The 25,978-nt window shown below is 30.3% G+C and overlaps 2 protein-coding genes across 3 annotated transcripts in view; one reads left to right on the top strand and one right to left on the bottom strand.

Moving 5' to 3' along the window:
* Nucleotides 1–722: 722 nt before the first annotated feature.
* On the bottom strand, nt 723–1,744 carry LOC126734851 (transmembrane protein KIAA1109 homolog). The gene is made up of 5 exons (XM_050438631.1): nt 1,624–1,744; nt 1,384–1,566; nt 1,135–1,323; nt 951–1,081; nt 723–890 (listed from the first exon to the last, which is right to left on the bottom strand). Exons 2-5 carry the CDS (start codon nt 1,484–1,486, stop codon nt 741–743), a joined length of 573 nt encoding a protein of 190 aa, XP_050294588.1. The 5' UTR covers nt 1,487–1,566; nt 1,624–1,744; the 3' UTR covers nt 723–740.
* A 3,499-nt stretch (nt 1,745–5,243) lies between these two features.
* Nucleotides 5,244–25,978, top strand: part of LOC126734841 (uncharacterized) — a 61,006-nt gene continuing 40,271 nt past the window's right edge. Inside the window, exons 1-3 of one of the 2 annotated variants that reach the window (XM_050438617.1) lie at nt 5,244–5,325; nt 18,333–18,378; nt 18,439–18,606. In XM_050438617.1, coding sequence (XP_050294574.1) covers nt 5,276–5,325; nt 18,333–18,378; nt 18,439–18,606 — 264 coding nt within the window. In that variant the 5' untranslated portion in view covers nt 5,244–5,275. Of the gene's footprint in view, nt 5,326–6,483; nt 6,935–18,332; nt 18,379–18,438; nt 18,607–25,978 lie in introns of those variants that run through there. The other variant, XM_050438618.1, reaches the window with a different exon arrangement.

The raw sequence follows: 25,978 nt of genomic DNA, 5'->3' as shown, positions 1-25,978 counted from the left end.
CTTTTTAATCACTCAATGTTGTTGAATGTGGCGCCATCTAGTGGCAATGGCAAAATAGATATCATATTCGTGTTCCTCATCCCAAATAATAAGAGTACGCCAAATTTTAGGTTAATCTGTTTAGTGGATTCCAAAATATTTCAATAAATGTTTGGTAAAAAATTAGTTTTAACACCCTGTGGAACGAAAACCAATAACGTTTTGCTAAGCGATATTGAGCTCAAACGGTTTATTTTCTTGTCAGGTATCCTACATTAACCTATGTCCAATTAATTACGGGACACCCTGTATACTACTACATGTTATTGAATAATCTCTTAATAGATATTAAAAATATGTTGAAACAGAATTAAACAAAATATATAAAAGAGCTCTTGCTTGAATGACAATAAAACGCAAAAGTTTGCGCAAACGCAAACCTTTTGCGAACCATATACGTGATTTTTCATTTTGTTTTTTTCTAATTACAATTTTTTTCTCAAATATTTTTTAAGCTTCTAAGTGTATTAAACGTTAAGTATTAGTAGTAGTAGTAGTAGGGTTGTATCACTCATGACATACTTAATGACGGTTTTAAAAATCGCGATACCATCCTTCTTGTCTAAGAAAATTAGGCAATTCTTCTTGCAATTAGTTTTAAGTTAGAATTGTTTTTTTATAGCCAAATAAAGTATTTTGAATTTGAATATAATGTTGAGTGTGCTACTTACCATATGGTTCGATATATTTTCCTGCAACGCTTAACAACCTAAGTGCCAGGTTTTACAGTTGTAGTTTCTCCAATCTTTGGCAAAAATATCACCCTCCAGTGAAGCTTTTTTCGAAGGAGTCTCGCTAACTGGTTTTAACTTATCTTGCTCAGATATTCCTCGTCTTTCTAAGCCACCAAGCTAAAAAAACAAAATTTTCAACATTAAGTTAAAGTGTAAGGTATTCAATTTTGGACTCACCACTCTCTCTTTTTCCTGAAGATAGGAAGTAATTAAGTCATGCAAAAATAAGAAGGATTCTGCGTCCACTGTTACGAATATGTGATCCTCAAACTCGGTTATAAAACTGCATTCGACTATAGGTTTATCATCTTAAAAATACATTTCGATAAAATAAAATAAAAACATTAAGGGATTTTTTTACCGTTCAAATCAGGAACTGATGCATTTTGCAAATGTTCAGTTTTCAAGTGAATTTGCAACCCTGGTAAAGCAAAAATTACTTCTCTAGTATGGTTAAGATCAGCTAGCCTGGCAGTATTTCTATTCGCTCTTTCTATAGAGCTAGAGCCTTCAGATTTTTTCCGTTCCAAAGAAGGAAACTTATCGACTTCTACAATAAAAACAATGCATCACTTAAACAAAATATTTTATTATTGCAATAATAACTTACCGTCAATTTGGCTATTGGCAAACGCATAGTGAAACCATTCTTGCAAAGATTTGAATTGTGGTGGGAAAATTACAGTACCCGTAACTTTACAGACAGTAGCCATAGACAGATGTCTCAAGGAATGAAGTCCCAAACTACATATAAGAGTTTGAACTACGTGAACATCTTGTGCAGGCGATGGGTCTAAAATATTCATATTTAATCATAACCTTTATAAAACTGGTAAATTTAACTACTCACCGCTAGTAGATGGTATTTCTTGGCTCTCTGTATTAAAGTTAATGCAAGGTTCCCTTAAGCTAAACAGTGCCCATGATTTGCTTTTAAAGTTATTACCGTGGAGCTGGTTAAAATGACTGTACAAGATATACAAGACCTACTATCTAAACTTTTAGTTACCATACCGGATTCAAAAACCAATACATCAAGATCATTTATAGTAAACGAAATGGACTTAAATCTATACCGCAAGTATGTCTCTTTAAGACCAAGAGACATGAATACCACTCGTTTTTTTTTTAAGTACCAAATTGAAAAAGGTTGTAGGCAAGTAGTAAGAATTCACCAATTTAGAAACATGCCTAAAATAGTGGCCAGTTATTTGAATTTGCCAAACTGGAAAGAATATACCGACCACTGTTTTCGTCGGTCTTCTGCCACAATGCTTGTTGATTCTGGTGCAGATATTACTAGTTTAAAGAGACTGGGTGGATGGAAATCCACAAACGTCGCTGAAGGATATATAGAACAGTCTCTTACTAATAAGGAAGAAGTGGCAAATAAAATTTTCACAGCAGAAAAAAATCAAGAAAGTATATCTAATATTTCTAATACTGCAGTAACGCCCAGTATTAGTTATTGTCATACAAATAAAATTATTAGTTTAAAAAATATTCAACAAAATAATGCTATTAGTTCCCAAGTTCTTCCAGTTTTCAATACTTGTACTAATTGTCAAATAACAGTAAATATAACAAATAATAAGTAATAATTTTAAAATATAATGTTAACCTTGTTTGTGCTGAAAGTTTTAAAAATAAAATTGTTTAGGAAAAAACCTGTTCACATTTATGTTCTAAAGTTACTGTATGGAAATAACATTTCCTTACAGTACAGAAATGAATATTTCCTTACTGTTATTTTCGGTTGCCAGCAACAATCAAGTTGGAGGAAATATTGACTTTTTCTTTCAAATATGTTGTCCAAAAAGGTTATTATTTCTTATCGATTCTCGGAAAATATAATTAAAATGAAAAAATTAGTCATAGAGACAAAATGCTCATATCTCTGAAACCAAAAAAGTTAGAGATGATAATTTAAATAGAACACAGCTACTAATAAAATCATTGAACACCTATTGCACCTATTTCAAATAAATATTCAAATTGAAAAATTAGCCATGGAAGTTGGAAAAATAAATTAAATCATATTTCTGAAACCAAGAAAGTTAGAAATGTGAAATTTGGAACACAGCTTGTTTTAATAAAATTATTGGTAACATATTTAAGAATGTTTTTCGTTAAAAAAAATTATAATGGAAAAATTAGTCATAGAACTTAAAAAAAATTATCATATCTACAGACAAAATGTCCACATCTCTGAAACCAAGACAGGATGTAAAATTTGGAACACTGCTTCTTCTAATAAAATTATTGAATACCTATTTCAGCGTTTTTTCGAAAAAATGAACTTAAAATGGAAAAATTAGTCATTGAAAAAATAAATGAAAAATAATTACCACTATAGAGACAAAATGCTCTTTTAATAAAATTATTTAGACACCTATTTAAGCGATTTATTGTTAAAAAAAGTGTAAAAATTTGTCATGGAACTTGGAGAAAAAATCATTAAAAAAAATTATCATATCTATAGACAAAATGCTCGCATCTCTAAAACCAAGACAATGAGGGATGTAAAATTTGGAGCACAGCTTCTTCTAATAAAATTATTGAATACCTATTTCAGCGTTTTTTCAAAAAAATGAATTAAAATGGAAAAATTAGTCATCGAAGTTAAAAAAATACATGAAAAATAATGACCACTATAGAGACAAAATGCTCATATCTCTGAAACCAAGACAGTTAGAGATGTGGAATTTGGAACAGAGCCTTTCTTAATAAAATTATTAGACACCTATTTAGGCGATTTTTTGTTAAAAAAAAATGGAAAAATTAATCATTGGAGAAAAATAATTAAAAAAAAATTATCATATCTATAGACAAAATGCTCACATCTCTGAAAACAAGACAGTTAGGGATGTAAAATCTGAAACACAGCTTCTTTTAATAAAATTATTCGATACTTATTTCAGATTTTTTTTTAAAAAAGAAATTAAAATAAAAAAATTAGTCATCGAAATTGGAAAAAAAATCTTAAAAAAAAAATACCGTTTGTATAGACAAAATGCTAATATCTCTGAAGCCAAGACGGTTAAATATGTGAAATTTGGAACACAGCTTCTTCTAACAAAATCAAAGCATATCTATTTCAGCGTTTACTCGAAAAAAAAATTAAAGTGAAAAAAATTAGTCACGAAAGTTGGAAAAAAAAATCTTTAAAAAAAATTACGACTTCGAGACAAAATGCTCATAACGTGATATGAAATTTGGGACACAGCGTTTTTTAATAAAACCATTCTCAACATGTTTCGACATTTTTTTCAAATGAAGAAAAGCCCTTAAAAATTTAAAAAAAATCCTGGTCGAAACCTGTTAAGTCATCAACATTTTAAACTAACAAACAGAAAATAATAATAATCTTTCTTTATTTAGCAAAGAGTGCTACATACAAAAAAAAATAAAAATATACAAAGATGTTTGATTAATAATTAATAACTAAAAAAATCAATCTACGTACTTACAATTGTCGAATCGAAAAGGAGGCCTAGCTAACGTGGACACAGATCAAAATTAAAATAAATGTTATACGATAAAGGTGCATTGTATAAACAGTACATAAACCTTAGACCTAAACTTAAATAAATAAAAGATTGTAAAAATAAAACCTAAAAAATTAAATAAAATACCCTTAACATTAAACATAGAAATAAGATAAAAATTTAATTCTAAAATAAAATTTTAATAAAAATCAGAAAAAAATAGTCATATCAATAAATAAAATGTAAAAAATAACAATAACAATCACTATGATAAAAAATATAAAACCTAAAACTAAAAAATAAAGCTAAATTCATGAATGCCCTAAAGGTAAGAAGCTTGACCTTCTTAAGAAAATGGAAATTACAAAAGCTAAAAAGAGTCCTATTCTCGTGTGTGTGAATGACGTGTTTACTTTTGAACCTAATTTAATTTTTAACAATTTAATTTAGCTAAGTATCGTTTTCCTTGTAGTCACTTTCTTCAATTTACATTGCCCTAAAGGTAAGAAGCTTGACCTTCTTAAGAAAATGGAAATTACAAAAGCTAAAAAGAGTCCTGTTCTCGTGTGTGTGAATGACGTGTTTACTTTTGAACCTAATTTAATTTTTAACAATTTAATTTAGCTAAGTATCGTTTTCCTTGTAGTCACTTTCTTCAATTTACATTGCCCTAAAGGTAAGAAGCTTGACCTTCTTAAGAAAATGGAAATTACAAAAGCTAAAAAGAGTCCTGTTCTCGTGTGTGTGAATGACGTGTTTACTTTTGAACCTAATTTAATTTTTAACAATTTAATTTAGCTAAGTATCGTTTTCCTTGTAGTCACTTTCTTTAATTTACATTGGCTAACGTGTTAAGTTGTTTTAGCATTAGGTCCGTATAGCCGATAGGTTTTACACTTATACTTATAACCTTGTTGTACCGGGTTCGATTCTCGTTGAGTCTATGTTAAGTCTACTTTTTAATTTTTTATTTTTTGCTTGGTACAATTATAACCTTAAAATTATTGTTTATTTATGTACTGTGAAAGTGTGTGGATGGCTTCTAAAGGTTTTTATTGTTTCATGTAAGTTTTTAGTTTTATTTAAGTAGTATTTTTATTTTAGGCCTGATGATGCTCTAACTAGAGCGAAACACGTGTAGCCCGTTTAATTACATGTTGTGACTTTGTGTTTTTCTTCGTTTTTCGTCAATTCTAAAAAATAAAGCTAAAAAAGAAATACAAACAGTTAACAGTTATTTTAAACATTTTTCCTTAAGAGCCGTTTGAACTGGTTTAAGTTATCACGGTTTTTAATATTTACTGGTAACTTGTTAAATTCAATAATACCCTTACGAAAATCTTGAATAATAAAAATCTGAAACTAAGACAGTTAGAGATGTGAATTTGGAACACTTCTATTAATAAAATCAGCATTTTTTCCAAAAAAAAAATTGAGAAATTACGCTAAAAATTAAAAAAAATTATATATTCGTGGACGAAATCAAGGTACTATACAAGCTATATACAAAAACTGGTATTAAAGAAGATTATAAAATACACAAATTATAAAATATATAATGCATTAGTAAGACCACACTTAAAAGAAAAAAATTAAAAAAAAAAATATTTAAGAATCGATATTTAGAATAAAACTTCCTTTAATAAAACCATTGAACATCTATTTAAACATTTTTTTAATAAAGAAATTGCCTTTCAAAATTATAAAAAAATACTGGACGAAACCTTTTAAGTCATCAATTATTTTATTTTTTAATCTAATATATTTAATCTAACCTATATAATATTTTTAATCTAATCTTTTTTTCTATTTTAATCTAACATATATAATATCCTAAATATTAAAAATCTGAAACCAAGACAGTTAGAGATGTGAATTTGAAACGCAGCTTCTTCTAATAAAATCAATAAACACGTATTTTAGCTCTCTCTTCTAATTTTTTTTTAAATGAAGAAATACCTTTTAAAATAAAAAATAAATTATTCCCGGACAAAACCTTTCATCAAAGTGATCAAAGTTTCAATCGAATATTAAAAATCATACACGCCTCTCTTGAAGGACGTATGGTAAAAAGAAGGCCGCGTCCTTGTCGCACTCGCACACCATCCCACCCAAAAACTCCCTGAAACTAGATGAGATAACAGAAAAATCAAAGATCAAGCTCAAAAGTGGTGGGGCGTCCATATCTACTCTCCCATTGCAATTTTGATGTACATTATTACATCCGAAGCCCCCCTGCAAGAAACACGCTCCTGCTCCTCATCATCAACATCATCATCACCACCACAACAACAACAACAATCATCATCATCATCATCATCGTCGTCGTAGTTCTTCGCGCTCCCTGCTTCACTTAATTCTTCCGTTTGGTCTTTGGCGCGGCGAAACCACCGTTCTTTCAAACGAATTATTTTCCGATCCGAGGTGGAAACTGTGACAAAACAATAGAAGAAGAACGTTCTTCGGGTTTCTTTTTTTCGAAAAAAAAAACCTAATATTTCGTGCAATTATTGCCTTTTTTTTTAAGCGGGATTTAAAAAAATGATTGCGCGTTTCTTTTATCGATGATTGCGTTTTGTGTGTAGTGCAGCGTGAATATTAGGACTATTTTGTAACTTTTTGCATGTGGGTTTTGTGAGTTTCTACGAATATGGGGCCAAGTGGTGTTTTAAGGTAATTATTAGAAAATGTTTTTTTTTTGTAAATGTAACCTAAATTTCCATTTATTGCATTATGTGGTGGACTGAGGGTGCATTGTTATAGTTCGAAACATTTGGAATATAAAGTTTTTCCGACCATAATTGCCATTTTGGCCATCAGTCAATATTTATTTATGAAATGTCGAGATTCGCCTTGGAAGGTTCGCTATAAAAAAAATGGAAATTTCTAGGGTTAAAATGCTTATATTTTTAAAACTAAGCGAGAGTTTAAAATTAGACCTGAAGTTCTTCTAATAAAATCATTGAATACTTATTTCAGCATTTTTTCCATACTATTTTTAAAATAAACAAATTAGCCTTGGCAGTTGAAAACAATTTGCTTTAAAAAAAATTAAATTTCTGGGGTCAAAATGGTCATATCTCTAAAACTAAGTAAGATAGAGACTTGAAAAGTGGACCTTAGATTCTCCTAATAATATTATTGGATACCTATTTCAGCATTTTTTCCATACTATCTTTAAAATAAATAAATTAGCCTTGGAAGTTGGAAATAATTTGCTTTAAAAAAAACTTACATTTCTGGGGACAAAATGCTCATATCTCTTAAACCAAGAAAGATAGAAAGTTAAATATTCGACCTTAGATTCTCCTAATGAAATCATTAGACATCTATTTTAGATTTTTTTCCAAAAACAAAATCAAAATTCAGAAATTACCCTTGGAAGCTGGGAAAAAATGTGCCTTAAAAAACTGAAATTTCTAGGGAGAAAATGGTCATATCTCTAGAAATAAGAGAGATAGAGGGTTGAAAATTGCAGTTACCACAGTTTACAGTTTTTATCCATTTTTCGAGTTCTGAAGATGAATTACTGAAATTCGAAACTTTCCCTTGAAGAAAAATTCTTTGTGACCATAATCTCTATAATCCATTTTAGAAATTAAATCTCGTGTCTCGTGTCTTACTCCTTATACACGTCACTAATAAAATGTTATATATATTTTTCGATTTCTGTGTTCAGTAACATTTATCAAAGATACTGAGGATGCTCTGACAGAGATCGAAACGTTATTATAATGCATACACCGAAGTAGATCTTTTATCCATTTGAATCCAAGTTTAATGCACTAAATTATTTTCATTCAAATTTTTTAATATTTCGCAGTTAAAAAGGGCGGTAATCATTCCGCGGTAATCATAACTGTCACCTTCAAGACATCAAGCGGCGCTTTTTGTAGTCGAATTCTCGGTTCAAAAAAAACTTTTTTTTTCCGAACTCAATAAATCTCTCCCGGAACCCACATAAATCCTGGAATGTTATTTTTTGAAAAATAGATTTTTAATTAAATTATTTTGGTATATTAGCCTTTTCCTTCTCATTTTTTTTTATATTATTGAGTTTAAAAGCGCACATCGCGGTAGTCATAACGTCATAACTGTCACTCGTCACCTTAAAGACATCAAGCGGCGCTTTTTGTCGTCGATTGCTTGGTTCTAAAAAAAAAACCTTTTTCTTTTAAATCCAATAAACGTTACTGATATAATCCCTATTTCAAAAAAAATTAAAATTTAATATGCTGCATTTAATTTTTTAATATGTAAGAGTTTAAAAGCGCTGGCAAGCTGTCAACGTCACAATTGTCAATTTAATGACACCACAAACGGTGTTTTTTGTCGTCGAATGCTCGGTTCTGAAAAACTTTTTTTGTATGCTTAAATTGGATGCACGTCACTAACAAAATCCCTGTCATGTTATTTTTTTAAATAAATTGATGATATTTTGATATAATGAGAGTCTTTTTCTTGTCCTTTTTGTTATTTTAAGGTTTAAAAGCGCTGGCGGGCTAACAACGTCACATCTGTCAGTTGTCAACTTAATTATAAAAAAGGGCCCTTTTGATTTCGAATACTCGATTCTAAAACCCCTTTTTTAAGCAAATTGCATTTTTTCCTTTATCAATTGCGAAAACCCTATATATTTTCTTAGTTGTAAAATCCCATTATCATTCATCAAAAAACCTGAAGATGCTTTGATACATCGAAACGTGCATATGATATATACACTGAATTAATAACTGTTTTTATTTAAATGATTGCGACAAATGTTACTGATATTGTATTCCCGGAATAATTTACTTAATTGTTTTCATATAATAATAACTAAGCATTTTTTAGAAGTTTAAAAGCACACATGACGTGACAACTGTCAGTTGTCACTTTAATAAGACCAAACGGCATATGTGTTATCAAATACTGGATTCTAAAAACCCTTATTTTTAAGAATTGATATTTTTTCCTCTTCTAGTAGGTTGAGTGAGTGAGTGATTTATTTTCACACAATGGAATCTTCTCATTTTTTAATATTTTCGATATAAAAAGCGCAAACAAGTAAAACTGTCATTTGTCACCATAGTGACATAAATGCCGCTTTTTGTTGTGTACTACTGGATTATAAAAAAACATTTTTTCTTATTTCAATTAGTAAATAATATAATGATATTTTTTTTCCTAAAGAACGTTCCGGTAATAAGCAAAATTGCCGGGTACATACTCACCAAAAAAAAAATTAAGAGACAGCAAACAGTTAACTCTCGTTACGTAATTATCAAAATATCAATGCGTTCACCGTAACCAAGTTCACTACGGACAATGTGCAAACTAATGACAGGTCGTTACATCACTATAGAAAAAAAGTTAACTGTACGTCGAGTCATTATATGGCACGACCTATTAATTATTTGATTAAAAAGGGTGACAACTGTGTTTGATTTTGGTGGTATGTATTAATGTTGGAAAATATGGCAGTGACGTAAACGTGCAGAACCGCAAACATGTACATCCTTTTCTTGTAAAAAGGTCCAAGACGGAGATGGAGCTGCCCTTTTGGAAATTTGATGATGATATTCAACGGGTCAGTGGCGTCTCACTTAGCAAGACTTTCCAGTATAGGGTGCGCTTAAAATTGTGAGCGCCTTTTTCTCAAACGTTCCTTTATAGTCCATTTCTTAATCCGTAGGAGCACACGAAAGGGTCGATAGATGTTTTTGAAGATTATTTTTCCGAAATGATCAAGTCAATTCCCGAAAATTCAATTATTGTTATGGACAATGCCAGCTACCATTCAAGATTAATAGAAAAATTACCATCATCCTGCTGGCGAAAAGGGGAAATAAAAAACTGGCTTACCGAAAAAGTAATACCTTTTGGAGATGACGCGGTAAAATCAGAGCTTCTGACAATAGTTACAGAAAATAAATCAAAATATAAAAGACACGTTGTTGACCAAATGGCAAAACAACACAATATAACTGTACTTCGTTTGCCACCTTACCATTGTGAATTAAATCCTATAGAGTTAATTTGGGCTCAAGTAAAAGGATTTGTGGCTAGAAATAATAAAACCTTTAATATGAAAGATGTGAGAGAACTTCTGAAAGCAGCAGTGGATAACGTTACCCAAGAAAACTGGAGCAATGCTGTGAGTCATGCTATAAAAGAAGAAGAAAAGATGTGGACCCTCGATAATCTTCTAGAAGAAACTGTCGAACCCTTAGTTATAACAGTGAGAATGTCTGATTCGGATGAAAGCGATGAGAGTAATGAAATGTGTGATTTATAAATTGATTTTTTTTGTATATTTCGTAAATATTTTTATTGTAATATATGTAAATATGGTTAATAAATTAAAAGATCCTTATATTTATGTACCTTTCTTATAAATGACAAGATATGTTTGGCGAGTTGCATTTTTTATTGGTTGATATTAAAAAAATGAAATTTTACAACAATATTTTAAACATTTAAAAAACAATCAAATTGCGGTATTAATCAAATTTTTATATTTCATTTTATTTGCCATAGTTTTATAATGAGGCTTTTCCGCTTTTAAGACCAACCATACTTTTTCTAAAAATCTTTATCTAATAGATAATAGTTAAAATCCAACATTATCAACTGGTAGCTGTAACTGATAACTGTATCGACACTGGCAACCCGTTTGTCATAAAAATGAACTCGAAACCATTGTTCCGAATTTTACGACCTATGGCATTTGAGACCATACAGGACTTGTCCACTTAAAATTGGTAAAAACAGCCTGGTTTATCATTTTGTTACATGTAGAAAAATGGAAGACTCACCCTATATTTATGCTACTTCTGCATAAATAATGAGGCACTGTGCTCTCACCAAAAAGGAAATAGAGTATAGTATCTAAAGCAATTTAAATTAAATTTAATAGTTGTAGTTACATACCTATGATATATAAAGCAAAGAAAAAATAATAAATTCACTTAATACAATTTAAGTCTAACACTGGTCATGGCGTCAGATAACCAGCTGATTAATATACGCGCCACTGGCATTGGGAGAGTAGTGCCGCAGATGGCCGACTTTATATTAAAATTCTTGAGGATAACGTAACCTTACCTCACTACTTAGCCTCAACTGATGTTTTTGGCATGTAATTGTCCAAAAATGGGCCAAACAAATAAAATTTCCAGAGGAACTATACCGTGATACGAGGAATGATGATATAGAAGTAACAACGAACAGTTCCAATATCAACTGTATGAACAAAGGGTGTGTCAGTCTTAAGCAAGAGTGGAAGTATGGGTCAGATCTTAAGCAAGAAATCTGATCTCACTCTAACTACCTTTGTATGGTTCCTAAGAGGTATGGGTAAGAGTGACGAAAAGTTAAACTGTCTTCATTATACAGGGTTATTCTAATGATTAATCACGTCCCATAGTTGAGTGATTTAGTGCGTGATAACACCCTTGTCATGATAAAATTTGGCTTTCTGCCTCCCTCAGAGAAGGATTATTAATATCCAAATCTACCCATTGTGCAAAAAGTCCCATCATTTTTCGTTAGTTTAGACAAAAACCGCTAAACTGCAGAATTACCAAATTTATAGTATCTCAGCTTATTGAGGAGAATAGCATGAGTGGCACAGTCATGTTTGCCTAAATCACAAAACAAGAGTAATAAATAGGAACTTTGGTAATCCGAATCCAAGAAAGAGGAAATGAGATGACGTGTTCTGTGTATAATTGTGCAAACTATTCCACAAGAATATGATTTCCAGAAGAGAATTTAGGAATGTAATGATGATATAGACAGGGAGAAAAGATCAGTTTTCATGCTTATCACACCATCACAGTCTGAGGTAACAAAGAACGATTATATCAATGTGTTTATTACTATTTAGTTTCAAATCAAGATATATCCTTAAAACCCTGACTTACTCAATACTGTTTAATTCATGAAAAATACAATATTTGTTCACATATGTCAATCATATCCTGGTTTGGCTGTGAGCTGTGATCTAAAAATGATGCACTACAGATAGTTCTAATTATTATTCTTAGGATAATTTTGGATGACAAATTTCCTTTGCATTGTTTCTGCAAGGAAGCCATAGAATATTACACCATAAGCTATGCAGGAATGGACATAAGCAAACGAAAACCTTACAGTGCTTCTTATGTTGTAGATGGCATAGTTTATCAGTGATATTTTCTTGCAAACCTCATTTTCATGAGTTGTTGAAAGAAGTGGAGATAACTGAGATTCTTGGGGAGTTCTGCATTTCCTGGCCAAATAAAGCAGTTTCTATACATCTACTATTAAGGAAACCATGCTGTGTGTCACTAAAGAAAGAACTCTGATTCATGTACCTTAACAGCCTGTCATAGAATGCTAGTGCTAATTTTATTAAAAAGGTAGATGATTCCTTTTTTTTATGTAGGAGCATTGTCCTGGATTTTTTAAGTATTGAGAAAAGCATATTTCATGAGAACCTCATTAATTCCTGCAGGCTGTTTAGTGTAGGTTTCTTAAATAATACCCAATAACTTTACATACAGGGTGTTCATTTGAAAATTTTCCTGAAGGGCATACCCAGTACCCTCAAAAAATTAATGTATGGGCATGCATTTTAGGAGATAAAGTGATTGGGTCATTATTTATTAACGGAAATTTAAATGGGGACATTTATTTGAATATGTTGGAAAATACCATTAATCCGCTTATCACTGAATCCATTGAAAACCAAATCGATGATGATGGAAACCCTATACTTGATGAGGCTGAAATATATTTCCAGCAAGACGGCGCTCCTCCTCACTATGTTCTTCCCGTTCGGCAATGGCTAGACGACCAGTTTCCAGATAAATGGATAAGGCGAAGGGGGCCTATAGAATGGCCTGCTAGATCTCCTGATATAAGCCGTTAGACTTTTTTCTATGGGGTCATTTGAAATCTATTGTGTTTACTCCCCAACCTGAAAGTTTGGATGAACTTCGTCAACGCATCATCGACAGCTGCCATGATATCCCACAACATGTTTTTAAAAATGTCCGTCAGGAATTTGAACATCGCCTATATCATTATTTGGCCAAAAACGGGCAACATTTTGAACACTTATCGAAATAAAAACTGATATTTTCATGTTTTTGTTTTCCATCTGAACAAATTAAGATAAACAAAAATGTTTCTAATTTTCTCGAAAACGAATCGACCGATTTAAAATAATCAAACGTCAAAATAAAAGACTTCGAAAGACCTTTTAAACAAGCTATTACTCGATACCCCTTACCATTTAAAATTTTTAAGGGGATGACCCTGGGGGGCAGAGGGTGAAAGGGGGTGAAGTAATTTTAGGTTAGAAAGTTGTCCCCCTTGACAAACCTTTTGACGTATTTCGGCGTTTTTTTTTTAAACAGTGGTTTTCGATAAATCTGTGGGGGGAAGTTTTCAAATGAACACTCTGTATAGCAGCTGACTTGAGTATAAATAATCGTCTCTTAGCAAGCTCAGGATTACACTGTATATAGGTATTTTAGTTTCTGTGAACATCATGAAGTTCATAGAAGCGAATTATATCATTTATATAGTTTAAGAAGAATATAGGACCAAGCACTTTGGGACTTGTATAATGCTCTCTCTGCAGAAGACTTTCTTGATATTCTCACAACAGTTTGACTTTTAAAATTGCCGGAAATTAAAGAATATTTCTTGCAGAAAGTCAAAGCGATTTTTACCTTCTTTCCGGATACTTCTGATCGTTCTTTGCAAACCCCGTATATATATATATATATATATATCTAAACGAGCCATCTCACGTCAAATCCGTATTACCGAACGTCTCATTATTATAGAAATTCGCGTTAACGAATCCCGATTGATCGCCTTGAAAGGTTCGGAAGTCAATCGAAAAAGGTGCGCAAAAAATTGCGCCGATTGAGTTTCGTTCGCAATTACCGCGGTCAGAGGTCGAAGAAGATCCAGGAAGACATTGAATTACGAACAAATTATGCGGCGTAACCTGTACATAACGGCACGGAATTGGCCACGTTAGCTTGTCGACAATAGCCCCAATTTGTTTGGGAAAAATCTAAATTATTTTTGTATTTTGTATAAATCCGGATATTTTAAACATTTTTTTAGAAGAGATTCATGTTTTATAGTTTAATATGATGTGGAAAATAATTAGAAATGACATTGAATGTGATGATTCTTAAGAGTTTTAACCAAAATTGCCGTTAAACAAATTGTCATTATTTCCTGTAAATTTCATTCATTCTAAGAATATCTCCTTAAGGTCTGAAATATTAAAACATTAATGGTACATTACCTGAACGAATGTACATGACATGAAATATGATGATTCCTAAGAGTTTTATCCAAAGCTGCCTTTAAACCGATTGCCCATTATTTCCAATAAATTTCATTCATTCTAAGAACATCTCCTTAAGGTTTGAAATATTAAAGCCTTGATGAAACATATGAACGAATATATTTTTTATAAACGTGAATACACACACACGGATCCGGTGATTATCTTGGTGTCTCGATCAGTTACGTTATAACGTGCGTATGGTGTTGAAAACGGATGCTGGCCGCCACTGTACGTATATCCACCATTCGTCGTTTTGTAATTCCGCTACTGTATAATTTTGACTTTTTTTTTTGTTTGTTGTTCTGATGCCCGAATGTAGTTCACTAGGTGAACCCGATTTTACTAGTTTTCGTCGTGTTTTCTTCATTTTTCCCTCCGTTCGAATAAGACGAGCGCATATGTATAATAACACCGACAACCTGTCATTTCGGATTAGTTACGGACGATCGAAATCCATTATTACGACTCTAATTAGATTTTGATTGTATATTATGTTTTTCAACTTACGTGTAGTAGTATCTGCTTTAGTTTTTTTCCTACTTATCCGTTTTGCGGGCTATAGAGAGGCTTGTTACATGCTCGAGTGACACATTTTGCTTTTATTCTGCGATAGTTAATGTTACATTAGAAAAGCGATTTGTCTGCTTAAGACGGTTGGGTTTTTTTTTTACAAAAATGTGGTATATACATGCGAATAACTATTTAAGATTCTTTTTATTCGTAATAAACATTTTTTTGTGGTGCTCGATTCCCCTTAGAGGACACCATCCGGATATTCTGGAAATTGTGTTTTACTACATTAATACCGCACAGAAAGAGAGAAGATTTGAGTTAACTAAATTTTACGTTCACTGAAATAGTTATCTTCTTGATATTCCCAAACATGTATTTAAATGACTCTTATAAAGGTATTGGTAAAAAAGGCTACTTTCCTTGGGTGAAAATTGATAATTCATCATTGCTATATAATTAAATCATTAATATATTCATTTAATAGTGATATATAAAAAGTATAACCTACTTAAGTATTATATTAAAGATAAATTATTAAGACTAAGATATAATCTATAACCTTAATTTTTCTGTAAACAAAATGTTTGATGAGGGATAAATAACGAGACAATAATAACAAAACCTAAAAATATATAATTTAAAAAACGTAAATAAAAATATAAGAAAAAAATAAAAAATGCCATTAAATTTATATTTATAGGTATATTAAAAGTGAAATCTTATATGAAAATTAACATTAATTAAATTACCTGATATCAGACTTTACTAGTAGTACCACAATTTTTCCATTACACCTACACTATGATGTATAGTGTACATTATAAGGATACGAATTCTAATCTAACTAAATTCCGAGAATTGTAACAAAAAAAGGTGTTGATTGTTTTGACAAATACTAATTTCACAACGACATGTATGACTTAAATATCTAATAACGCTATATCTATATTTTGTCAACAACAAGGGACAGATTTAATTATTGGACAGAACAAAAAGCTTACCACAGTATTTTCAAACCGTTCCAACAAAATTTTAATTTCACTAACTTCGGTTAATGATTGATGCAACCTCACTTGATCTCCTACTTTACCCACTTATAGAATATAATCATTAACAGCTTTGAAATATCCAAGACTACCTGATGTTATTGTTAATATTTAGATGTTTTGTTACATATTTGTCTATATAAGTTTAATTTAACTCCGACCAAAACCAATATCAAAATTATTAAATTAAATAACACCCTCTTTCTTATTTTTTTTTGAAGCAATTTTAAATAAATTAAATTATTTTTTTAAGGATTTTATCAACTCAGGGACGTAAAATCATTTTTTTCTTACTACATTGATATTTCCCTATTACAGGCACTTGCATAAATAATACACTTCTTCCAAGGTTATTCTAGGATTTCGGGTTATTTATAGGCACTTAAAATGAAATTCTATTAGGCACTTAAATTAATCAGGAAATTTCTGCAGAGACTTAATGATTGTCTTTTATCGAGGTATTTAAGTTAAGACGCTTATTCCAGGCTCTTGAATTAATTAAAAGTGTATTCCTGGATCTTGAGAAACTTATAGGCATCTAATTAATTAATTAATGGAATAAGCTCCTAATAAACTCAAGTGCCCGCAATAAGTTTTTAATAAAAATTGAATGGACTTTTTAAAAACTCAGGTACGAGTGACTCTAAATCTTGAAATAAATATTTTATTTATTTAGATGCCTATAAAAATTTAATATTTTCTGGTACTTAATTATTAATTATTTTTTTAAGGATTTTATCAACTCAGGGACGTAAAATCATTTTTTTTCTTACTACATTGATATTTCCCTATTACAGGCATTTAAGTAAATAATACACTTATTCCAAGGTTATTCCAGGATTTCGGGTTATTTATAGGCACTTAAAATTAAATTCTATTAGGCACTTAAATTAATCAGGAAATTTCTGCAGAGACTTAATGATTGTCTTTTATCGAGGTATTTAAGTTAAGACGCTTATTCCAGGCTCTTGAATTAATTAAAAGTTTATTCCTGGATTTTGAGAAACTTATAGGCATCTAATTAATTAATGGACTAAGCTCCTAATAAATTGAAAGGCCTGGAATAAGTTTTTAATAAAAATCAAGCAAATTGGCTTTAATGGACTTTTTAAAAAATCAAATGCCGACCAGTAACTCAAAAACCTAATGCCAATAAAAATTTAATATTATCTGCTACTTAGAGTTAATTCTTAATTATTTATTCCAGGACTTTATCAACTCAAAGACTTAAAACCAATTTTTTCAAAATTTTACTTCTAGGGATTTAAATTAGTTACTCTTGAATTAATTAAAAGGTTATTTTAGAATTAGTTATAAATACTAAATTAATTAACTCTTGATTAATTCGAGAGCCTAGACTAAGCTTTTAGTAAATTTAAGTGCATGTAATATGTTCTCTAATAAATCAAGTGCCAAATTTAACATTTTATGGAGCGAGTACAAAGGGGTTGGTTGATATCTATGAAAGTTTTTATTTAACTATTTTGGACTTTAAGGAAACTTTGTAGAGCAGAGTTTTCTCAATCCGTCACTATTTACTTTATTAATTTATATTAAGTAGTCTTTGAGAAATAAAACGTTTTATGTAGCCATGAGCTCTGAGATGAAACTCTCTTCCTGGACAAGTGAGTTCAAAAGTATTGACATCTATGAAAGTTTTCCTTTAATCCTTCAGTGTTTATTTTATGGATTTATATTATAAAATAAATGAAGTAAGAAAGGACTTCGTCATCCTGAAAAGACTGTAGAAAATGAACTCAACTGCCTGGAAGTAGCCATCTCTTCATTTCACTCGATCTTAAACATGCTTTAATCTAATAAAGCAAACAAATCGCTTATTAATAATTAACTAGAAAAGCAATTTAACAAATAATTACCACCGAACCCGTTATGGACGAAGACCTATGCATATACGCCTCATACGTCCACTTTCGTTTATTTAAATATTCAATTAAAATGGATATGAGTTTAACTGCTTGAACAAATTGTTGTACGGAAAGCGAAAAAGTTAATCATATTTTCATAAGAGGAATTTAAAAATGAATATGTGACAGGTTATGTGGATGACACCGACCTATTAACAGGAGAGAACTATTGTTTCCTATCCTACTCTAGTAATATTTTGGTCAGAAATGAATGTTATGCTAATGACCCGTGCTTTTTGTTTCAGATGGCAGAACGTCTTCTTCCTTATAGCATCTATAGCACTGCAAACCGTAAGTTATTCTATTAAACTCGTATACAATTTACTTAATAATTAAATGATATTTTTCCAGGTTTTATGTGAAAATATAACCCAAAAAACCTCGATAGAGTACAGTGTGAGTAGCAGCAGCAGGGAAGGCCTCCACAACTCCAATTTGACCGAAGTTTTGAGTAGCGAGTTGGAAACTTCGAATCATACCAGAGAGGCGCTGAGTCACGACGCGAGCGAACCAGAATCGGTGAGTCAACTCGTTCATTCATTGACTGATTCATTAATTCATTCAATGTAAAAGTTTTAAAGCCGATTCTTTGGCTTTGAAATTTAATTCAACATTTTAGGCACTCAGATTGTTCATTTTGAAGCTGGATATCTTAAGAAGTTGTGTCTGGATTATTTTAAATGCTTAATAAAACGTGTAAAGCATATTTTCCTTAATCTAACGCAATTCTTTTCAAATTTCTATCTCTAGTAGTTGTCGAGTTATTTGAGTTTTAGTAGAAGCAACTCTGTAGGAGCCATACGTCCCTCAGACTGTCAACTCACTTTGAGGCTGTATATCTTAAGAAGTTGTGTCTGAATTATTTTGCATGCTTAATAAAACGTGTAAAGCAGACTTTCCTTAATACAACGCAATTTGTTTCAAGTTTATATCTCTAGTAGTTTTCTAGTTATTTGAGTTTGAGTAGAAGCAACTCTGTAAGAACCATTCTTCCCGCAGACTATTGACGCGTTTTGAGGATGTATATCTTAAGAAGTTGTGTGTGGATTATTTTGAATGCTTAATAAAACTTATAATATATCCTTTTCTTAATCCAAGGCAATTCTTTTCAAATTTCTATCTCTTGTAGTTGTCGAGTTATTTGAGTTTTAGTAGAAGCAACTATGTAGGAGCCATACGTCACTTAAACTGTCAACTCACTTTGAGGCTGTATATTTTGAAAAGTTGTGTCTGGATTGTTTTGCACCTTAACTAATATTTGTAAAACATACTTTCCTTAATGCAACGCAATTTGTTTCAAGTTTCTATCTCTAGTACTTTTCGGGTTATTTGATTTTTAGTAGAGGCAACTCTCATACGTCACTCAGACTGGGATTTTTTTAAAAATATCATTGAAATTTATTTGAGAAAAATTACACAAAATATTTTCGAATATATCCTTCTTTGTCTTACAAATGGTAATTGCCATAAGTCTGTCTTTTTCTAACACATCATTTTCTAAAATTTCACAAAATATAATTTATTTAATTTTTCGGGAGCTTTTAGCAGAATAACATTAAAATTTATTGGGAGAAAATGATAAAAAAACCTTTTCGGATATATATCTCTCTTTGTCCTACCCATGGTTATTCCTATAAGTCTGCCTTCTTCCAACACATTATTCTATAATATTTCAATAAATATATTTATTTAATTTTTCTCGTATAAAATTTAAATACGACGTTTCGGCTTTGGAGAACCATTATCAAGTTTTGAAATATTGTGCGACTAATTAGGAGAATACCATTGAAATTTGTTTGGAAAAATTGACAGAAAAAGGTTTTCGGATATATCCTTCTTTGTCTTACACATGGTTATTGCCATAAGTCTGTCTTCTTTTAACACATTATATGACATTTTGCAAAATATATTTATTTATTTAATTTTTTTTCATAAATTTATAATTCGACGTTTCGCCTTTAGATCCATCATCAATCTTTGAAATGTTTGTTTTACTTTTATGATAATAACAATAAAATTGAATATTTGGAAAAAATAACTCAAAAACATTTTCGGATACATCCTTTTTGCCTTACACATGCTTATTCTCATAAGTCTGTCTTTCTCTAACAGAATATTTTATGAAATCACCCAAAATTTATTTATTTAGTTTTTCTTGCATGAATGTAAAAATCGACGGATTTGGACAACCATCATCAATTTTTTAAATTTTTTCCAGACTTTTATGACAATAACATTTATTTGGAAAAAATAACTCAAAAACATTTTTGTATATATCCGTTTTTATCTTATACATGGTTATTCCCATAAGTCTATCTTCCTCTAACACATTATTTTATAAAATTTCCCAAAATATATTTATTTAATTTTTCTTACTGAAAATTTAAAATTCGACGTTTCGGCTTTAAGTGAACATCGTCAATTTTTAAAATGTTTTGTTACGTTTAGAAGAATAACATTGAAATTTAATTGAATAAAAAATGACGCAAAAGATTTTCGGATATATTTTCCTCTGTCTCCCTGTAATTTTTATTGCATTTTCAGAACCCTTAAGGCAACTGTATGTGCTTCTTTGTCTTACACATGATATTCTTCCTTATACATATATATACTTCTTTGTCTTATTGACATAACGAATTCCACGTTTCAACTTTGGGTGACCATCATTATTTTAACTCACTTCAAACCCAAAAAATCTCAACACCTAATAAGAATATTCTCATGACACTAAAGGCTTAATATTCAGAAGAATATGCTTGACAAACATTGTTTCAGCACTCAATAAAATTACCAAGTGATCTCTATAAAATTCTTGCATGATCTTCAGCAGACACCCAAATTACCCTTCGATGTAAAACAAACAATCACATTTTAAGGACCTAATAACGCCTATCATCCTTCTGCTTATTATCCTTGAAATGTACGAAAGACCACCGCAAAGATAATTGACCTCGATCGGTATATATATCCATCCTAATTACACTAATATCTGCGGTCTGCATTTATACACGTAATATGGAGTTTAGTATTGAATCAAAATTCAATTTTTCAGTAAATGTTAAAGAAAAGAGAAAGGACTTTAACAAAAGAAGACGTGACATCTTAATGGCACAAAAACCTAATTTACATGACAGAAATTTGGTGGTCAGTCATGCCGATAATGTTAAACAAGAAAAAAAAACAACGATCTCGAGATTTGGTGCATAAATTGCGGTTTTCCGCAGCTCTAATTTCGTTTTCAGTTTTAGAAGAAATCGGTGTTATTCTCTTCTACTATCCCATCAATAGGACCACTGTCTGCTAGATTATTATAATAAGAAGAAACAGTATTTTGTCTCTCTCTCTTTTTTTGTTATAGTTTTTGTCAAGAGGGACAAAGACGGCTTTGTTAGGGCATGGTGTTTTATAAATATGAACTGGGTGGGAGGGAGGACATGGTTTGCTGTAGTGCGACGTCATATATTTTTGGCAAAAAAAATTAAAAATGCATGTCGGATATGGCTTTCTTTGTCTTACGCATTGCAATTCTTATGGATAATGCGCGAGAATAGTCACTGTTTACGAGCTCCGTATCTCAAAAGTTTAGTTATATCAACGAATTTTTATTCATCTTAGTGGGCAAAAGTCAAATCATTATCCATTGAGTAAAATTAAGAATATGGAATCAATTAGGTACTTTAGGGTTAGTTACTTGGAGAAACTTATCACAAAAGTTTGCCCTATTATTATTGGTAAGAGTTAAAGAAGAAATGTTGTGAGAAAATGAGTCAATTTTGTAAAGTACATCATGATATAAAAACTTCAGTTAAAGCCAATACAAAATCTATCGACAACATTTTATATTAAGACGAACCATCAATAGAAGCAAGCGAAGGTAAATTCCATCTGTATTTGTAGACTAACCGACACAAATGACCAAAAACTTGCTGAAGAAATAGCTAAATTTATTAGAGAAAACTTTTTAACATACTTAACATTTGACCTCTGCAAGATATCAACTTCTACACAGAACAAAATACTCTACTATTTAATTAATTATGTTTAAGACAATTAAGGAGAAATAATTGATGCTATTACAAGTATTATATTCAGACCATATCAAATAGTATTAAATGAAAATATCTTGTTATTATGTAAATGATTCTATATATTTAAAACTAAGGGAAATCTGTTGTACTTCTTTGAAAATAAGAGAAATTATTGTATTAAAAGTTAGGTGAAATATCATTGCTGTGAAAATGTTCTGTGAGTTTATTGCCACTACAATAACAAATTAATTGGGTAATTGTACCAAGTCGAGATTGGTTAATTTCCCAGTGGCCATAAACATGCTAAAAAAGATCCTATGCACATTTTTAATAAAAATAATAGTTTTTAAATAAATTTGGTCCAACTCGAGGTTGACAAATTTTCCTAAACAATACCCATAAATGTGCCAATTTTTGGATCGATTTCGATGAGATTTGGTTTAAGTTAAAGGGCTTTTAATGGAGAATAAAAAAGGTCTCTATGAAAACGTTGATAAAACTAACGGGTTTTGAATGAAATTATCAATAAAATTAATGGTTTTTAAATGGATTTGTTCCAAGTCAAGGTTGGCCAATATACCAAAAAAGTGGCCACAATTAATCTAATTTTGATCCGATTTTTATAATTTTTTTTAATTAGAGGATTTTTAATAGGGAACAAAAAAAGGTCCTTATAAAAATTTTGATAAAATAAATAGTTTTTAAATTATTGATGTTTGTCAAAAAATTCGATGAAATTTATTTTAAATTAAGCTGTTTTAATTGGAAAAAAGTTCTCTATGAAAATCTTGATAAAATGAATAGTGTGTGAATGAATTTATGTCAAGTCAACGTTTTCTTGACTGGTATAAATTCATTCAACAATTCACAATTTTCCTTAAAAAAATGGCCATAAAAATGCGAATTTTGACTCGAATTTTATGTTTTTTTTTTTAATTAAATTAAAGATTTTTTAATAGGAAACAAAAAAGGTCCTTATAAAAATTTTGATAAAATCAGTACTTTTTAAATTATTAATTATTAAAATTATTAATTGTTTATACCAAGACAATTTCCATGAAATATGATTTTTTATATTTTTAGTGCCTTTCAAGAAGTTTAAGAAATTTGAGATTTTGCATAATTTTTATGACTCTTGAAAATTCCTTCACTTTTTCCTTTGAAAGTAATTTTTCATGTCTTTTACGCATTTTAACTTTCTTTCTATTCTATCATTCTTATTTTAATTTTATTATATTTTTCAAGCTTTTTAACAATTTTCTAAATTTCAATACCACCTCTTTTTTCTCATATTTTTTAGTTCAATTATGTATTTTGAATCTCTTTTTCAGTCATAATTTTTTAATTCAATGAGTTTTTTTGCAAGCTAAGCAACAACGCCGAGAAACTCTGATCTAATTCTGATCCCTGATGGTGACATAAAGATATATTTGTAATTATATTTGAGTTAAAAATTAGCAACATCGCATAATTAAAAAAATGCGAGACTATTTAATTGATTTTTTTTAATTTTATTTGTATGTTCCGAAAATTAATAATAATACTTGTTCACATTCTTGGCCGTCATTTTTTTTTTGACATCTCTAAATGCGATATTATCAATAATAAGTAAAATTAAATATGTAAATATTAACTACATATATTATGATCTCGTTCAGTTTAAATTTTTTCTTGTGTAATTTTTTACATTGCAAAAACATAATGGTGTATAGCGGTTTCAACTAACCCAAAGATTCCCTAAGACTTTTTCCATTTAACCGTTTTTCTTATTGTGACTTTGCAATATATGCATTGCCAATTTCGAGCACACCGTATATAAAAAGAGCAGCAGCATTCTGTGATTTATCTAAAGAAGTTCTTAATTGTGTGGATGATGGAATATTCCTATACGTAAACTTTAATTATATGGTTCAGTCGTTGCTCAGATTAAGCCATTTACGACCCTACCAACGATTCTTTTTTATACATTTTCCAATAAAACTTTTTTAAGTAATTTTTCAGTTTATTCCAGGTATTTAAAATATCTTTCAATCCTTTCATTCAATTTCAAACAATTATTCATACTTTCCAGGCTTTCGAAGTAGTTTTTTACCTTTTTAAGGTCTTTGAAGTAATTCTTTACTTTGTTCCAGACATTTCGATGGTTTTTTTTATTTCTCTCAAAAATTCCAAATAACTCGTTAGAATTTTCAAGAAAATTAACTTATATGCAACTTGCCATATTTTTTTTGTTACTGATTCCAATATAGTTGTTTCCAAACCAAATAATCCCGCCTGTAAAAATCTTTTACATTTTCCAAAAAAAATATTATATATATTTTTTTTGGATATTATATACTTTGTTTAATTTTGCGTTTAGAGAAGTGTCCCAAGTCTGTGCCAGGACGAAGGCACCAATTCCATCGATAACCCCTAATATTAGATTTATGATGTTTATCAGATGTTACTAGTAACAACTGATAAAAAAAGGTCCTACTTAAATATAAAAAAAACAAAAACAAATGTGGCATTTGGAAAATATAAGCAGCATCGAAATTTCATTACTTCAATGGTTTATCATGAAAAGAGAAAATTTCTTCACGATAACTTTAGAGTAGACCCCAAGTCCCTCTATCCCAGAACCGTATAGCATCAGCAGATACTTGTCTAGAGAGGTTTGTTTCCCAAATTTTCCTTATGTTGTTGACAGCTCTTTGAAGTGGGAATTACAGATCGTTGTTTTATCTAAAAAATTAAGTTCAGCTTGTTTTGCCATAAGATCAGTTTCCAGGAAATTAAATCTTTCGTCATCAAGAACAGTGTATTATGCCCTTTTTGAGACCCATCTTCGTTACGCCCTCCCATTCTGGGGCACATGCTGTGCGACTCAGTTTGAGCGCATTTTTAAACTACAAATGAGAGCGGTTCGCTATTTACTAGGACTTGATAGTCGAGCTCACTGCCAAGAAATGTTTAAAAGATTTAAAATATTAACTCTTCTATCTTTATTCATTCTTGAATCTATTTGCTTGGTTCTCAAGCATATATCAGAAATTCCTAATAGACCATCTCGCAATTATCCACTTCGAAACGCAGAGCATGATCTTTATGTGCCAATTCCAAGGGCAGAATTTATAAAAAGCTCTATTATTTACGGAGCTAAAAAAATGCACAATCATCTGCCTTTGGAAATTAAATCATTGACATCTTTTCATCGATTTCGCAATGCTTTGAAATCATATTTACTGGAGAGAGCTTTATATGCAGTAGATGATTTTTTTTTTAATATTCATTTTTGAGTATCATGCACGCACTGGCTAATTATTAAATTTTTTTACGATGTAGAATATTGCTAAATTTCTATAAAATATTTTATGACTTTTTAAACATTGTATTAATGTTTTTAAGTGTTTTTGTTACTTTTTTTTATTTTACTTTCTTGTTACTATTTTTATTTACTTTCCTATTTTCTTACTTTTTACATTTAGTATTAGAAATTTTACCAGCTACATTTATGTTTTTTGTACCCAGTTTTGTATATATTTATTTAGTACTTGTATTTTGATTTGTATACTATATTTGTGTGTTTTGCTTTTTATGTATAGCTTTGTCTACAAAATTTTTTAAATTTTTTGACAATAAAGCATATTTGATTTGATAGTTTCTCCATAGCAGAGTGACCTCAGCTTCATTTGGGATATTCACTTCCTTCATAAAGCACTTTAGTCTGCGCATTTCTACACAGTTGTAAGACCTCCGATAGTGAGTCAGCGGTGATAGAGTAGTGTCACCAGCAAAGAATGTATAGATTGCTTCAGCTTCAGGTTGTGCTACATCATTTATATAAATGAGAAACAAAATTGGTCCCAGGATAGACCCCTGAA

The sequence above is a fragment of the Anthonomus grandis genome, chromosome 4, assembly GCF_022605725.1.
Source record: "Anthonomus grandis grandis chromosome 4, icAntGran1.3, whole genome shotgun sequence".
In the NCBI taxonomy this organism is placed as follows: Eukaryota; Metazoa; Arthropoda; class Insecta; order Coleoptera; family Curculionidae; genus Anthonomus; species Anthonomus grandis.
This window is presented reverse-complemented; position numbering and strand designations above follow the sequence as displayed.

Coding starts and splice junctions, on each gene's coding strand:
- LOC126734851 (XM_050438631.1), bottom strand. CDS start 1,486: ATGGCTACTGTCTGTAAAGTTACGGGTACTGTAATTTTCCCACCACAA. Junction 1,324..1,383: donor TGCCAATAGCCAAATTGACG/GTAAGTTATTAT, acceptor TTTTTATTGTAG/AAGTCGATAAGTTTCCTTCT. Junction 891..950: donor TTCAGGAAAAAGAGAGAGTG/GTGAGTCCAAAA, acceptor TTGTTTTTTTAG/CTTGGTGGCTTAGAAAGACG.